The sequence below is a fragment of the Oncorhynchus mykiss genome, chromosome 28, assembly GCF_057628025.1.
Source record: "Oncorhynchus mykiss isolate SJ-2025 chromosome 28, ASM5762802v1, whole genome shotgun sequence".
NCBI lineage: Eukaryota > Metazoa > Chordata > Actinopteri > Salmoniformes > Salmonidae > Oncorhynchus > Oncorhynchus mykiss.
Window position 1 is genome coordinate 10,280,346 of NC_143049.1, and position 16,268 is coordinate 10,296,613.

The 16,268-nt window shown below is 40.1% G+C and overlaps 1 protein-coding gene and 1 pseudogene across 4 annotated transcripts; both read left to right on the forward strand.

The window, feature by feature from the left end:
* The first annotated feature begins 420 nt into the window (after positions 1-420).
* On the forward strand, positions 421-8,658 carry LOC118944864 (uncharacterized; annotated as a pseudogene). Its single transcript, XR_016492713.1, has 5 exons — positions 421-447; positions 2,430-2,612; positions 3,279-3,379; positions 4,498-4,814; positions 7,305-8,658. The product of XR_016492713.1 is annotated as an uncharacterized LOC118944864 (transcript).
* An 819-nt stretch (positions 8,659-9,477) lies between these two features.
* LOC110508466 (caspase-8) lies at positions 9,478-16,175 on the forward strand. Of its 3 annotated transcripts, none has more exons than XM_090225308.1 (7): positions 9,695-9,814; positions 10,896-10,998; positions 11,310-11,659; positions 12,667-12,701; positions 13,024-13,129; positions 13,304-13,781; positions 14,922-16,175. In XM_090225308.1, exons 3-7 carry the CDS (start codon positions 11,317-11,319, stop codon positions 15,085-15,087), a joined length of 1,128 nt encoding a protein of 375 aa, XP_090081434.1. In that variant the 5' UTR covers positions 9,695-9,814; positions 10,896-10,998; positions 11,310-11,316; the 3' UTR covers positions 15,088-16,175. The 3 variants fall into 3 exon arrangements, with proteins under 3 accessions (XP_021444674.2, XP_090081434.1, XP_090081435.1); XM_090225309.1 differs by having other exon boundaries at positions 9,721-9,814; positions 10,896-11,008; XM_021588999.3 differs by lacking the exon at positions 10,896-10,998 and having other exon boundaries at positions 9,478-9,814.
* The last annotated feature ends 93 nt before the right edge of the window (positions 16,176-16,268 follow it).

The window sequence follows — 16,268 nt, forward strand, 5'->3', positions numbered from 1 at the left end:
GAGGTCTCTCCTTAATGCACCTATTACCGATAATAGGTGCATTAAAGCTTTCGAAAGTTCTAGCCACAAGATTAGAGGACTCACTGCCACTAATATTGAAAGGAGACCAAACAGACTTCATTAAGGGCCGTAAGTCATGTAACAATGTCAGGCAGCTTCTTAATGTTATTCAAGCCTACCAACGAAGTGCTATGGCTGGTCTTGCGCTCTCCCTAGACGCTGAGAAAGCATTTGACCGTGTGGAGTGGTCTTACCTATTATTTGCTCTGACTAAATTTGGTTTAGGGGACAACTTTATAAAATAGGTTAAAGTTTTCTCAGGCTGCTGTCCTTACTAATGGGCTACGGTAAAATAGATTCTCTATACACAGAGGTACTAGACAGGGCTGTCCTTTGTCCCCTCTCTTATTTGCACTCGTTATGGAACCACTGACCGAGGCCGTCAGGGTAAAGCCTGCTATACAGGGGCTGCTCATTGGTGAGGTTCACCATAAAATAAGCTTGTATGCTGATGATGTCCTGACATTCATCTCTAGTTCCGAGACTTCATCTTCTTAATATTATTGAATTATTATTATTATTATTATTATTATTATTATTCAGTGAAATCTCAGGCTACAAGATGAACTAAATCAGAGGCTATGCCACTTGGTAACCTTCATTCTGTACCTAATACTTCTCCCCCCTTTCCTTTTAAATGGCCTCCCTCAGGTTTTACGTATCTGGGTATATTTGTAACTTCTAAATTCCAGCAAATGTAGAAAGCTAATTTTATTTCCTTGTTTGATACAATAACACAGGATCTGGAGTGCTTGAACTCGCTTCCTATTTAATGGTTGGGTAGAATATCCCTCTTAAAAATGAACATTGGACCCAGTTTCTTTACTCTTAGGTCTCCCTAGCAGACATGTAACTTCTGTGGGTAAGAGGAGGCTTTACAACATCCTTACTTTCGCAGTGAGGAAAAACATCTTCTTACAGTGGATTAGTGATCAGGTTCCTTCTATTAAAGATTGGCATAAGATACTATTTGAATGGGTGCCACTGGAATATCTGACATGTACATTGCATTCTAAAACAGATCAGTTCTACAAAGTATGGGAACCTTATCTAAATGATCTAGAACCTGAGGTATCAGCTATTATGCTGCAAGGATTTTCTTAGAATGGTGGTGATCTATTTGTTTAAGAATTATACTGTACGTTCCATGTGTTGAACCTTACTTCTTGGTTTAAACTGAGCTTTAGTGTTTAATTTCTGTTCGTTTGTTTAAAATGTATGTATTGGGAGATGCAATGATGGGGAGGGGAAGATGGTTGGTGTGTGTGTGTGGGTGTGTTGTGACGGTCCTGAATTTGTCTGAACCGTCTCAGTGCTTCTCCTTCCAAAAGGTTGCTTCCTTTTTAATTCCCAATTAAATATCCAGCATCAGCTGCGCAAAAGTGGAGTTGTGATGGAGACGCGAATGAGGATGTGTTCAAACCTCAGTTCCGAAGCGTCTTTATTCTGTTTGTTTTGTTGTATTTAAAAGTGTGCTTTGTAGCCTAGTCGCAAGTTTAACCAGGATCGGATCCACGCATTGCTACCTTTGGACTACACATCTCAGTTGTTTTCCGCTGGTTCTTTGTGGCCTTTCTCCGCTGGAGATCTGTTGGCGGATTGGATTGTCTGACTGACCACAACTATTTTGCATACGGTATTTCATTTGTTTTAGAGTGATGTATACCGTGATATTTAAGACTTATTGAGATGTGATATTATTTATGGTTGTGTGGTAAAAGATTTGATATTTTGACTATGATTGAGACTGCGTTTACGCTACACTTTATAAGTGGACAAACATTGCATGACTAAGGTCACTTGAGTTCATTTACCGGGCTGGACTCTTTTTAGGCCCAAAGTACGGGACTTTTCTGGAGGAACCAGGGATCATTATTTTGTTATATTATTGTCTGTGTGATCATTTATGTTGGTTATACAACCCACGCAAAATAATACAGTTGTTTTGAAGTTATTTCCAATGTTTTAATGGTTTATGAAAAATTTCAATCCAGACTTTTACATGAGTCCTTTGTATTGGTGTAGACTTGACGGACCAGACAGGACTGTTTCCCTCCCAAACCAAAAGGAGAAATCAATATTTTCTCTGGTAGTCACAACCTACCTGGCACCCCTTCAAACAATAACCTGAAGTCAAAACTTACTGTGTGTGTGTGCTGTTTTTTTTGCTTTGTCTTTGTTGAATCTCTTAATATGGGTGAAAATTGTGAAATTCCAATAAAAATACTGCTACAAAAAAAATGGTGGTCACAAACGCTCACTTAACTAATGTTGCTTGTAGCTTTAAAATTAGGATCCTATACCTTAAGTATTTGGTGATGGTAGTTATCTAGCTAAGTAACTCTCTTTTCCTTTTCTTCTTATTTCAGAGAAAGCATGTACACCATCTTAAAAAGTATGGAGAACTGACGGCAAACATACTGAAGAGAGAACATGCCCCTAAGACTCCCTCCACCATCAAGCAGAGCACATTACTGAAGACGGTGTCTCTCAAATCCATCGACAAAGCTGTGATGAAGTATGTGGTCCAAGGGCTCCAACCATTTGCTGTTGTAGAACAAGAACCGATTAGAGAGTTTGTCCAGGATCTACAGCTTAACCAGTTGAGTCTATGGGGGCGTTATTTCATTATTGGATAAAAAAGTGCCCCTTTTAAGCGCAATATTTTGTCACGAAAAGATGCTCGACTATGCATATAATTGACAGCTTTGGAAAGAAAACAGTCTGACGTTTCCAAAACTGCAAAGATATTATCTGTGAGTGCCACAGAACTCATGCTACAGGCGAAACCAAGATGAAACTTCAAACAGGAAATGAGCAGAATTTCTGAAGCTCTGTTTTCCATTGTCTTCTTATATGGCTGTGAATGCACCACGAACGAGCCTGCCCTTTCTGTCAATTCTTCAAGATGTCTGCAGCATTGTGACGTATTTGTAGGCATATCATTGGAAGATTGGCCATAAGAGACTACATTTTCCAGGGGTCCGCCCGGTGTCCTTTGTCTAAATTGGTGCGTAATCTTCAGGTGCGGGCATTTTCTCCTGGGATTCAGGAGAGAAAGCACACTTCCACGAACGATATATCATCGAAGATATATGTGAAAAACACCTTGAGGATTGGTTCTAAACAACGTTTGCCATGTTTCAGTCGATATTATGGAGTTAATTTGGAAAAAAGTTTGGCGTTTTGATGACTGGATTTTCGGGTTTTTTTGGTAGCCAAACGGAGCGATTTCTCCTAAACCAATCATCTTTCAGGAAAAACTGAACATTTGCTATCTAACAGTCTCCTCATTGAAAACATCTGAAGTTCTTCAAAGGTAAATGATTTTATTTGAATGCTTTTCTGGTTTTTGTGAAAATGTTGCCTGCTGAATGCTAACGCTAAATGCTACGCTAGCTAGCTACTGTTACACAAATGATTGTTTTCCTATGGTTGAGAAGCATATTTTGAAAATCTGAGATGACAGTGTTGTTAACAAAAGGCTAAGCTTGAGAGCTAGCATATTTATTTCATTTCATTTGCGATTTTCATGAATAGTTAACGTTGTGTTATGGTAATGAGCTTGAGGCTGTATTCACGATCCCGGATCCGGGATGGCTAAGTGCTAGAGGTTAACTCAAAGATCTTATCAAGGCCCACACTGCGCTCCAGGGTTGATGAAGCCTCCAAGGAAATTGAGAAGGTGACTAAGGCCACGAGAGGAGTTAACCACATCGCCGCCACCGACTGCTGGTCTGCAAGAAGACAGAGCTTCATTGGTGTTTACAGCCCACTCGATAGACCCTGACAGTCTCAACAGATGTTCTGCAGCCCTGGCCTGTAAACGGTTGAGAGGATCATACACCTTTGTGTTGGCAGGGGCCCTAAATGACATCCATTCTGAGATTAAAATCCGGGCTAAGATTGTTAGAACAACAACAGACAACGGCTCTAACTTCTTGAAAGCTTTCCAAGTTTTTGGATAAGATGAAAACATCGAGACAGTGGAAGCAGTGGGTGGTGAAGCAGCTCAGCCAGGACAGGAAGATGGTGAAGAGGAACAAGAGGAGAGTGAAGAAGTGGAGTTTGTTGATGTGGCCACGATCCTGAATGAAGATGATGATTTTGTGTACCAGCTGCCGAAGCACCAGCGTTGTGCTTGCCACCTACTCAACTTAGTATCTACAGTGGATGCCCTGAAGGCAACATCCAGTGAGGCTTACAAAAAAGTATCCCGTTCAACATTTGGCAAGTGGCAAGCACTTTGGAACACATGCTGAATATCCACACTTGCAGCATGTTGTAGCCATACACTATTTAGTCAACTACTCATCCAGCCATTGATTACTGTAGTTAAATCGGGTGAAATGGTTAGTGGTCACCTTTGTATAGGGTTACGAAACACAGTGTGTGTGTGTGTCTATATATATATATATATATATAATTATTTCATAGGTTCAATCCAGCTGAACTTGCCTTCCTCACAGTGTATGCTGCCACCATGAGCCCAGTCGCAAAGGCCATCAACATCCTGCAGGCTGAAACCAATGTCCAGATGGGCTGGCTACTTCCAACTATCAACCTGCTGATCACAAAACTTGACTGAATCAAGTTGTCCATGAAGTACTGTAAGCCTCTGGTGGATGTGCTACAACTGAGACTGAAGAAGCGCTTCAGCCACATGTTTCACGACCCTGAGCTGATAGCCGCTGCAATCCTTCTCCCCAAATTCTAAACAACGTAGACAAAGCATGACGCCACCATCAGAATGGGTAAGACAACATGTGGTTAATTAACAGTATTTTATTATTCATAAACAACTGTGTATAGTGTTCATTTGTGTTAAGAGAATTATGTACTCAATGTTCATAAACTGAACTACTCGGTCTGCTACCAAGAATTTGTATAATTCTTGTTGAAATGAAACAGACAGAGGCCAGTCTACAATAGTCAGCAACGTTTATTTACGGGAGCTCTCCCCATCATATCATGTACATTGGTTTATACACAGCTCAAAAAATAAAGGGGACACTTAAACAACACAATGTAACTCCAAGTCAATCACACTTCTGTGAAATCAAACTGTCCACTTAGGAAGCAGCACTGATTGACAATACATTTCACATGCTGTTGTGCAAATGGAAGACAACAGGTGGAAATTATAGGCAATTAGCAAGACACCCCCAATAAAGGAGTGGTTCTGCAGGTGGTGACCACAGACCACTTCTCAGTTCCTATGCTTCCTGGCTGATGTTTTGGTCACTTGAATGCTGGCGATGCTTTCACTCTAGTGGTAGCATGAGACGGAGTCTACAACCCACACACGTGGCTCAGGTAATGCAGCTCATCCAGGATGGCACATCAATGTGAGCTGTGGCAAGAAGGTTTGCTGTGCCTGTCAGCGTCGTGTCCAGAGCATGGAGGCGCTACCAGCAGACAGGCCGGTACATCAGGAGACATGGAGGAGGCCGTAGGAGTGCAAAAACCCAGCAGCAGGACCGCTACCTCCGCCTTTGTGCAAGGAGGAGCAGGAGGAGCACTGCCAGAGCCCTGCAAAAGGACCTCCAGCAGGCCACAAATGTGCATGTGTCTGCTCAAACGGTCAGAAACAGACTCCATGAGGGTGGTATGAGGGCCCAACATCCACAGGTGGGGGTTGTGCTTACAGCCCAACACCGTGCAGGATGTTTGGCATTTGCCAGAGAACACCAAGATTGGCGCCACTGGCGCCCGCCCTGTGCTCTTCACAGATGAAAGCAGGTTCACACTGAGCACGTGACAGACGCCGTGGAGAACGTTCTGCTGCCTGCAACATCCTCCAGCATGACCGGTTGGCGGTGGGTCAGTCATGGTGTGGGGTGGCATTTCTTTGGGGGGCCGCACAGCCCTCCATGTGCTCGCCAGTGGTAGCCTGACTGCCATTAGGTACCGAGATGAGATCCTCAGACCCCTTGTGAGACCATATGCTGGTGCGGTTGGCCCTGGGTTCCCCCTAATGCAAGACAATGCTAGACCTCATGTGGCTGGAGTGTGTCAGCAGTTCCTGCAAGAGGAAGGCATTGATGCTATGGACTGGCCTGTCCGTTCCCCAGACCTGAATCTAATTGAGCACATCTGGGACATCATGTCTCGCTCCATCCACCAACGCCACGTTGCACCACAGACTGTCCAGGAGTTGGCGGATGCTTTAGTCCAGGTCTGGGAGGAGATCCCTCAGATCTCCCTCAGATCTACTGAGCCTCATTGTGACTTGTTTTAAGGACATCAAAGTTGGATCAGCCTGTAGTGTGGTTTTCCACTTTAATTTTGAGTGTGACTCCAAATCCAGACCTCCATGGGTTGATAAATTTGATTTCCATTGATAATTTTTGTGTGATTTTGTTGTCAGCACATTCAACTATGTAAAGAAAAAAGTATTTAATAAGAATATTTCATTCATTCAGATCTAGGATGTGTTATTTTAGTGTTCCCTTTATTTTTTTGAGCAGTGTATATCTCCCATTTCGTCATAAATGTCCCTCTTCTCAGACAATGACAATATAGTCTACAAGTTTTCTCCTACACATATATTGCTTATCACATACTACAACATGTGGCACAATTTACTGCAAGCCCAACGGTTTCTCCCCTCTTTGTGTGGGGGGACTTCCTTCCCCGTTATCAGTTTCACAGAGGGCACAAGTTGTCTGCCACAGTTTCTCTTCTCTTATGGACAAACATTCTTCCTCATTATACAGAGACATGGTACAATTATGTTTGTTATAGTTCTACTTTAAATGTATACATAATTTAGTCATTATTCATACAATTCATAACAATTTGACACTTCATAGATTTGAGAATCACCCATTTAAACTACATTCCTGACTCTGTGGTTCAGTCCGATGGGTAGAACACTTGAAAAATTAAAGGAGAGCCGCACACTCTAGGAGCTCAGATGTAATCATTTTAATAACCAACGTCGCCTCTAGATCAGTCTACTTAGCCCTGTTGCTTGGTTTATATAACGGCAGGTAGCCTAGTGGTTAGAGCGTTGGACCAGTAACCGAAAGGTTGCTAGATCGAATATCCGAGCTGACAAGGTAAAACTCTGTCGCTCTGCCCCTGAACAAGGCAGTTAATCCACTGTTCCTAGGCCGTCATTGTAAATAAGATTTTTTTTTCTTAACTGACTTGCCTAGTTAAATAAAAATATGGATGGGGATGGATTCACGTAGGCTCATAACGGCATGATTTCTATTGTCATCTTCCTTGTATTTCAGGAATGGACGACATCAAGGACCACCTGGAAGAACCCTTGCAGCAGCTAGGTGATGGCACCAGTTCATCAGATGAGGACTTCTTCTCTGCATTGAAAACGTCTCAAGCACAGGAAAGCTCCAATCAGCTGGACAGATTCCTGGCCTGTTCAGCTGATCGTATGGAGTTGCTCAAGTCCTTCTCGGCAGTCTGTAACCTGTCTCTGAGGTTAAACACACCCGTACCTGCATCAGCTTCCTGTGGAAGGCTGTTCAGCATTGCAGGACTTGTTTTCAGCCCCAGGAGAGCAAGGCTGTATTCCAGAAACTTTGAAAACCAGCTTTCACTGAAGATTAACCATAAATTCTTCAACTTCAAGTAATGACAGCTTAACGCTTGCAAGGCCAAGGACAAGGATGCCTTATGCATTTTTGTTAACTGTGAAATTTCAACATAAATTATAGGTGTCCTTGTTACAAAGTTATGACCAGACACTGATTTCTAATACAGTTCCATCAGTGGTGATGTCCTCATATTCCTACAGTGATGTTTTGTGTACTTTTGATGAGCTGTTTTTTCTAAAGCAATGTAATTGATTGTAAGTGCTTACGTGTACTGGCTATATTCCTTTTCTATTAAGGCATAATTCTGTTTTGTCTGTAAGAGATGTATTTTGAAGTGTTGCCTATATTTGACAATCCACTTTTTAATTTTTTTTATCTGAGCTCTTACTGCGTCCTTAAGACTTAACTTTTCAGAAAAACTCAAACTAAATAAAAGGTCTGGTTGTTTTGCTTTTTAGATTTACGGCTCTTACGTTTCATACTTTTGATACATCCACCACTGCTTAATATAAGGAATTGAATGTGTAACTTTTACTTTGTACTTTCACTCAAGTATGATAATTGTTACTTTTTACACTACTGTACTTAAGTACATGTAAAACTTTTTTACTTATACTCAAGTAGTATTTGACTTGGTGACTTGGTCACTTTTACTTGAGTAATTTTCTATTAAGGTATCTTTACGTTTTACTCAAGACAATTGAGTACCTTTTCCACCCCTGCCAGCAACAAGGCACACTTGTTGGGTCAGCACAAGATGCAGTTTAGCCTTGGCTTTAGAGGAAGCAGACCTGTGCTGGGTTAAAATTTTTTAAAAAAAATGTTTTATTCAAAATGCAGATCAACAATTTACATTCTTACAACATACAAAACAGAACGCAGGTATTAACGAGAAAATACTGAAACAAACAATTCTAGTGCAATTATAATCACTCTGAAAAAAAATTTTTGTAATGATTTAGGAAAATGTTATTTTGTTATTGACCAAATACTTATTTTCCATAATTTGCAAATAAATTCATTGAAAATCCTACAATGTGATTTTCAGGATTATTTTTTTCTAATTTTGTCTGTCGTAGTTGAAGTGTACCTATGTTGAAAATTACAGGCCTCATCTTTTTAAGTGAGAGAACTTGCACAATTGGTGGCTGACTAAATACTTTTTTGCCCCACTGTAAGTAATTTGCAAGGTTTTCCCAAAATTCTGAAACAAATTTACATTCAAAGAATAAGTGAGACAAATTCTCACCTTTTTCACATAAAACGCATATCAATTGCCACAAATTTGGGTATCATAGAATTACATGGATATATCTTATGTCAAATTTTGAAGTGCACTTTGTTTGGTATACAATATTTGTAAGGCCTTAACCATGCATTTTTCCAGACAACATCAGGAATAAGCATGTTCCAGAAAAACGTTCCTCTCGGTGTAAGTTTGTTTTGTGAATGAAGAATATGTCTTATATATTTATTACAACAAGATTTCTCAAGTAAGCCCACACCTTCCAATCTGAGTTCTGGATAAACTTTGTGATCATTACCAAAGCTAAGATGACTTTTCATCGGTGTAGTTAGACCACTGGGAATGGCATTGATCACAGAAATAAACTCTGAAAGGTATTGGAAACTTTCAATTTTAAAAATTGTTAATATGTGAGAATATTACCCTTGTTGTCGAAAACATCAAGGACAAAGTCAATATTCCTCTCATGCCAGCTGGGGTAGAACAGTGACTTACTTATTCCTTACAGTTATTTATTTATTTTACCTTTATTTAACTAGGCAAGTCAGTTAAGAACAAATTCTTATTTTCAATGACTGGCCTAGGAACAGTAGGTTAACTGCCTGTTCAGGGGCAGAACGGCAGATTTGTATCTTGTCAACTCGGGGATTTGAACTTGCAACCTTCCGGTTACTAGTCCATGTCTGAATTATTCCACAAAAGAGCTTTATGTGGGGAAAAATTGTGTAGGAAACATATTTTCCAGGCCATTAAAGCTTGTTGGTGAGACCTGTGCTGGGATCTGGTGGCATCCGTGAAGACTGACTCAAAAAAACATGCTGCCAATCAGATGACTTTGAAGGAGTACCTGGAGGTTCCACCCCAGCATCGAGGAGGAAGTGCAGCCAGCGTAAACGAACACTGAATTATTTCAATCGGCGAGCGAATCACTTTAGTCGTACAGGTAAGTCGTAGCTATTACTATTAGCTATCAAACCGTTGTTAATATATCTTGATAACCACATCGGCAAAATATGCTCACTGATAGATGACACGAAAGTAACTAGCTAGGCAGCTAACGTTACTCATGCTTAACTTGCGCGTTACTGTAATATTAGCTACTTTTACACTAAACCTATTAACGTTAGCTACCGTAGCTATCAAATAGTTTCTAAACCTACTAAATCATCTTTGGTATTACTGGGCAGTGGTGGATAATTATCTTAAAAGTAAAGATACCTTAAAAGAAAATGACTCAATTGAAAGTGAAAGTCACCCAGTAATGTACTTGAGTAACAATTAAAAGTTAAAGTATTTGGTTTTAAATATGCGTAAGTATCAAAAGTAAATGTAATCGCTAAAATATACTTAATGTATCAAAATGTCAAGTTCAAGTATAAATATTTTCAAATTCCTTATATTAAGCAAACCAGACGGCACCATTTTTTTATGGACAGCCAGGGGCAAACTTCAACACTCAAAACATAATTTACAAGTGAAGCATATGTGTTTAGTGAGCCCGCCATATTGGAGGCAGTAGGGATGACCAGGGATGTTCTCTTGATAAGTGTGTGAATTGGACTATTTCGGGGGGCACTCAAGATGGCGGCATGAGAGGGTGTAACATTACTAGCTGAGGAACAATTTTAGGGTTTTCTCACAGCTAAAAATCAAAGAGAGCGCAGATGACATCATGGATTTGGTGGAAAAGAACACTATCAGTATCGTACTATTAATGTAGTTTTTGTAGGGTTTTTGGATAAACGCCCAAAATAAGGTCTGTGATTAACACAGGTTTAGGAGATCTTACATTTTTTTGTCTGTGAGATAATCTTCATCAGCTAACGTCACTTTTTGTGAAATTTGAAGCATTTATGTAATACAAAAAGCACATAAAGCACCAAGACTTCATAATTTAAACTGACTGATATTATCTCATAGAACAAAACATATATAAGATATCTTAAGCCTGTGTTAACCTTAGACCTTATTTTTCAGCGTTTATCCCAAAACCCTATTCTTTCCCCATTTAATTTTCCTATTAGGAATGGCTGAATGAACCAGAGGTATCTAATTTTCTCAGGACTACTACAAGCTTGCGAGCTCCATTGAGGCTGCTAATCAGTCTCTGGCCCACACTCCAGTACAGTAGGTGGCGGTAATGCACCAATAATATTTTATGCTAACCACTGTAAAACCCCACAGAAGAAGAGGAAGTACAGTGGCGGGGAAGTGGCCAAAGATAAGAGCTAGACATTTTTTTATTTTTTTTTTAACTTCATGGCTTCAACGAGAGGGGGCAGTCGTTCTCCCCTGCACAGGCTAGCTATAACTTGTATCAGTCAATGCATTTTGAATGTGACCCATTCTTGGAATTTCAAAAAACTTATTAGGAACATGGTAGGTTTTATTCCTGTTTAAAATATTTGATATCATGAACAATCTTTCTCTCTCTTAAGGTCCACCATGCAGACGTTGAGAGAGAATAAGACTTTGATTACAGAGATCCTGTCTGCGGAACCTGAGTTCATCCTTCAGCATGTGCAGCAGGCGAAGATAGTGAACCAGCGTGAATACAACAACCTAAACGTCACTGGTCATCCCCCAGAGACCATCATCATCAATCTTCTGGACAAAGTGATGAACAAAGGAAACGAAAAATGCCTCGACTTTGTGACCCTGCTGCAGCAACCAAATATCATAGATACCTACTCTAGAATGGAGGAAGTATTCAGCAACAACCTCACAGCACCCAGTGACCACACCTTCAGCACAGGAACCAGAGGCCCATACACAACCTCCAGTACAGGTACTGCACACTACTTAGCTGTGCACCACACGTCTTTCATTGTTCACTGGCACATCTACCAGTAGACTCTACACTGCATGTCAATTTACAGATCAATCGACATACATTAGCAACGATCATCAAAATTGTTATAAGATTTTAAAAACAGTTATCATAAATGCAACAGTTGGACAATGAGTGAAGATACTCCAAACTTTTAGAATTGTTAAAAACCCATCAGATATTAACTGAATTATAGCACATCAAACATTTGACTTTTTATGGATTTGGGTGGGAATTCAGGTATTACATTTGTTGTAAAATGTCCCTTTTTTTCTTAGGATGCACTCATATATATACATGTTCCATTTTTTTTGTAAGATTTTATTTAGGTTAGACAATAGAAAATTGTCATAGACAAAAGACAACTTAACATTTCACAGACATGGCTCCAATAAACTAGACGTTGGCTGGGACTTAATGCCCAACCTTCAACATAAAGAAGAATAAGAAGAAAGACAAAAACACCAACTCAGACGTACATACATTTCAACAAACATTAATGACATCGTACTTGCTCAGACCTATATGTTCCCACCATATCCATACCCATCTTGTTTGTTCTCATAGTCTTTAAAACATTTTTTTTAATCCTTTGGATATTTCTAGTGCTTGTAATACTTTATGCCATATATTTTGAAATTGTGCTAATTTGTTTCTCTCTGTTACCAATCTTTTTTGAAATATCTCAATAAGAATGCATTTGATTCTCCCACTGTCTTAACGATGGGAGGATTATTTGATTTCCAGTTTTTTTAAGTAAACGTTTCAAAGGATAAAGCATTAACAACTTTGAGAAAATGAAAGATTCTACAAGAACCAATATCACTCCCTAAAAATACACCCCTGTGGAACAATCCTTCCTGTACAATAACATGCTGCTAACCTGTACTGTCAGTTAGCGTTGATCTGCTTACTCATATTGTCTGTAGTAAGGGACACTAACACATGCTAACGGGTTTTTCCAGATACTACTGGCCAGGCGTTTGGAATGAGCAGTGAGGTAATTGCAGCAATCCCGTATGCTTTCATTCTTAGCAGAAACAAAACCTAACAAATCATCACAACTACACAAAACTAAACTGCTCGAAACACAACATTCACAATACTACTCACAACCCAACTGAGCACCTCAGACCACCACCAAGTCCAGTCAAGCCAATGAATAAAACATATTTTTCTTTTTGCACTACAAAACATACACAAGGAACACAGAGTTTTAACCTGTGTACACAGCTCTGAGTTAAGTAAGTGTTTGTCTCCTGACTGCGCAGTGTGTGTATGCATTTTTGTGCTAAATCCCATGGCTTTTCTCTGTGTTCCAGGTCTGTCAATACCGAATGACCAGCCTGCCACGTGGTCATTGTTTAATCATCAACAATGTGCACTTTATTCAAATGGGGGAAAGAAGGGGATCAGACAAAGATGCTGGTAATGTAACCAACGTGTAAAACAGTTCTAACATATTTGTTCCATATTGTTGTTGCATGAACGTTGATCTTGTTCCTCTTGCCTTAAAACATCCTGGTATTGTAAAAGGGACATATTTATGTGGCTTGGTTTAGTGTTTGTCTTGAAATTGTTTTGTGTGTGCTTTTCCTGTAGAGGTTCTGAAGGATGTGTTCCAGTGGCTCGGTTTTAAGGTGACTGTACTCCTAGACCAGACAGCACTGCAGGCCCGCGAGGAATTGAAGAGGTTTGGTGACGAGACGCATGGCGACGCCTTTGTCTGCTGCGTACTGAGTCATGGTGGCAAAGGAGTTATCTATGGCACAGACGGCGAACCCATCTCCACCAATGACCTCATCTCACCCTTCAAAGGCACCAACTGCTCCACCCTCATTGGCAAGCCCAAGGCCTTCTTCATCCAGGCATGTAGGGGGAAAGATACCCAAGCTAGAGTGCAGTTGGAGGCAGACGAAAATCCAGGTGTAAATCCAGGTCACCAGATCTACATTCCAGCTGATGCCGATTTCCTGTTTGCCATGGCCACTGTCGAAGACTACTACTCGTTCAGAGTCCCAACCAGTGGGTCCTGGTTCATCCAGACTCTGTGCAAACAGCTCAAACAGGGCTGTCCCAGGTGAAGCCTGATTTAATATGTGCTCTAGAGCACCAAATCTGGTGGGTCGCGTCGGGAGGTTTTGAATGGCTCGAGGTTATTTATACATTTTTTATGAAAAAAATACTACAGTCTGAACTTTAAACCAGGTGAAAAAGTGTGTAGAAATATAATGAGCTTACTTTTAAAAAATATAATTTAAAGTGGCAATACTTCACTTTTTGGGTGACCTGACCAAATTCACATAGAAATGTGAGTTATAGATCTATCATTCTACTTTAAAGCAAGTATAAAGCAGTAGATCTGTTCTATGTGCGCTATTTCTATGCTTCCCGGTCTTCATTTTTTTTGTTAGGTCTTTTACTTTCGGTTCTGTACACAATCTTCAAAGACATGAAACAACAATAATATAGATATAAAATATATTTCAGCGGTTTAGATGGTGCAATGATTCTCTACTATCTTATCTTGTCACATAAACTGAAATGAGGCTAACTATGAGGTTTAGCAACCAGGAAATGGCGGAGCAATTTCTGCATAGTGTATTTGTAATCTCTGAAAATGTTTTCTTCATCACAGTATTTTCAATATAAAGCTATTAGCAGCACTATTTTGGTTGATTTTTGTGGTCTCAAACTAGTGAGTTTATTAACATTCTTAAAGAATATGGGCAAAATGTTATTATTGACAATGAGAGGTGGGAATGTTTTTCCCTATAATTGTTAGATTTACTATCAATATAGCATTAAATAGTTTTCCAGGTTGTATTTTATTGATGTATTTTTTGCAATTTCTGTCCTGAGGCCAAACCATTTGAAAAACAATGCTCTGGAGGAGGCATAAATATTCTTACATGGTAATGACCTAACAAAGCAGATGTTTAGTAGGAAAGAGCTGACAATGCAAAACTGACCATATTCTACAGAATAACAGTGTTATTCGGAACTCCAGTCTACACACTGTCAGGTGTAAACCAGGGACTAAAGGCTAGAACAATATTACCATAAAATCTATTAGCTCGTAGTGAGCAAGTCCCCTGACTAATCAGAAACGAATGCATTGCTGGCGACGAGAAGTATATTTTATGGACGGTGTGTGTTGTCTTTCCTGGGTGTTAATGTCTTCGTTGTCTGGTATGCGTGTGTCTCCTGCTCTCTCTAGAGGTGATGACATCCTGACCATCCTAACACAGGTCAATAGAGACGTAAGCCAGATGGATGACCGATACCGGGATAAGAAGTCCAGGGAATACAAGCAGGCCAAGCAGATGCCCGAGCCCAAGTACACGCTGACGAAGAGGCTGGTGTTCACAGTGCCGCCCCAATGAGACGACGCCAGAGACAGAAGAGAAAGTGAGACATCTCACAGGCCATTTTTTTTTATGGTAGGGTAAGGCGAGCAGAGAGACAGTTCTTATTGGGCAGTTTCCCATTGAAAAAAATCCTGTCTGTTTAAGTGGGCGTTCTTTCTCACGTGAGCATGCCAGAGATTACCGAGGAACTGTTGGCTCACGCGGGAAAGCATGCGCACACGAGTGACAGGAACCTTGACCATTTTTTTCAATGGTAAACAGCCTTTATTAGACATCTTCATTATCCACCATCTTTGACGATGCGCTATGACCCAACAACCTGAAGACCCAGAGGTCACTTCCTGTTGTCGTGGTCACTGTGGTGTTTTATGTTTATGTTCTAAGCTGATCTGCTGCTTGGTGTTGAAATGAAATGTTATGCCTTGTTTTAATATTTTTTTCCTTTTATAGTGGGGGGTGGTTTCGTGCTCGTGGGAATGTTGCGTTCACGTGCTAGTCGGAAATGGGAAAATCTGAAATTTCCAATTTGCAAACTGGTGGTGAGCTAGCTAACATTGCTAATAATAAAGTTAGCTAGCTTGCTTAACATTGACATATGGTCAAACTGGCTACATTCTCCATTTTGGTAAGGTTGTAATTGTCCAATGCAGATTTGTCGTCATCTTCTGGTTCAAAAGGTAAAAAGTCAGTGGTGATACATCACAATTTGGCAACAAGATTTTCTGAGTTTGCCACTTGGAGTGCTGGTTAAATGAAATTTCCCACTGGGAACTAGGAGCTTCCGATAGCACGTGAACGCAACTCCAGCAGATATACCAAAAGTCCAGGGGCATTGCTGCATCTCGATCAAGTAAACTAGGCTAGATTTAACCAAACTAAGAATGTATTTGATATGTGAAGAGCTCAGGATCACCATTCTTTGTAAACAAGTGGATTCTCATAGCAAGAACAAAGTAAATCGATATCAACACATTGCTTAAGCTTCACTTTATTGCATGTTGTGATTTGATATTTCCTAATTTGGGTTATTTTTTTACAATCATGTTCTTACCTGCCTTTCACCTTAACATGTTTTATACCTGGAAATAAATATTTTAATCCAAGGTTGGTTGCTGAAGTCTTATTAAATCACATTCTCCTCAGAATTAGAGACATCTTGTTGAACTTTAAAAATGTGAAACATGGCTAATAGAAAA

Excerpts from the sequence above, each read along its gene's own strand:
- LOC110508466 (XM_021588999.3), top strand. The coding sequence starts at position 11,317 with ATGCAGACGTTGAGAGAGAATAAGACTTTGATTACAGAGATCCTGTCT. Across the intron at positions 12,702-13,023 it reads CGTTTGGAATGAGCAGTGAG|GTCTGTCAATACCGAATGAC; the intron begins GTAATTGCAGCA and ends TCTGTGTTCCAG. Across the intron at positions 13,782-14,921 it reads CTCAAACAGGGCTGTCCCAG|AGGTGATGACATCCTGACCA; the intron begins GTGAAGCCTGAT and ends TGCTCTCTCTAG.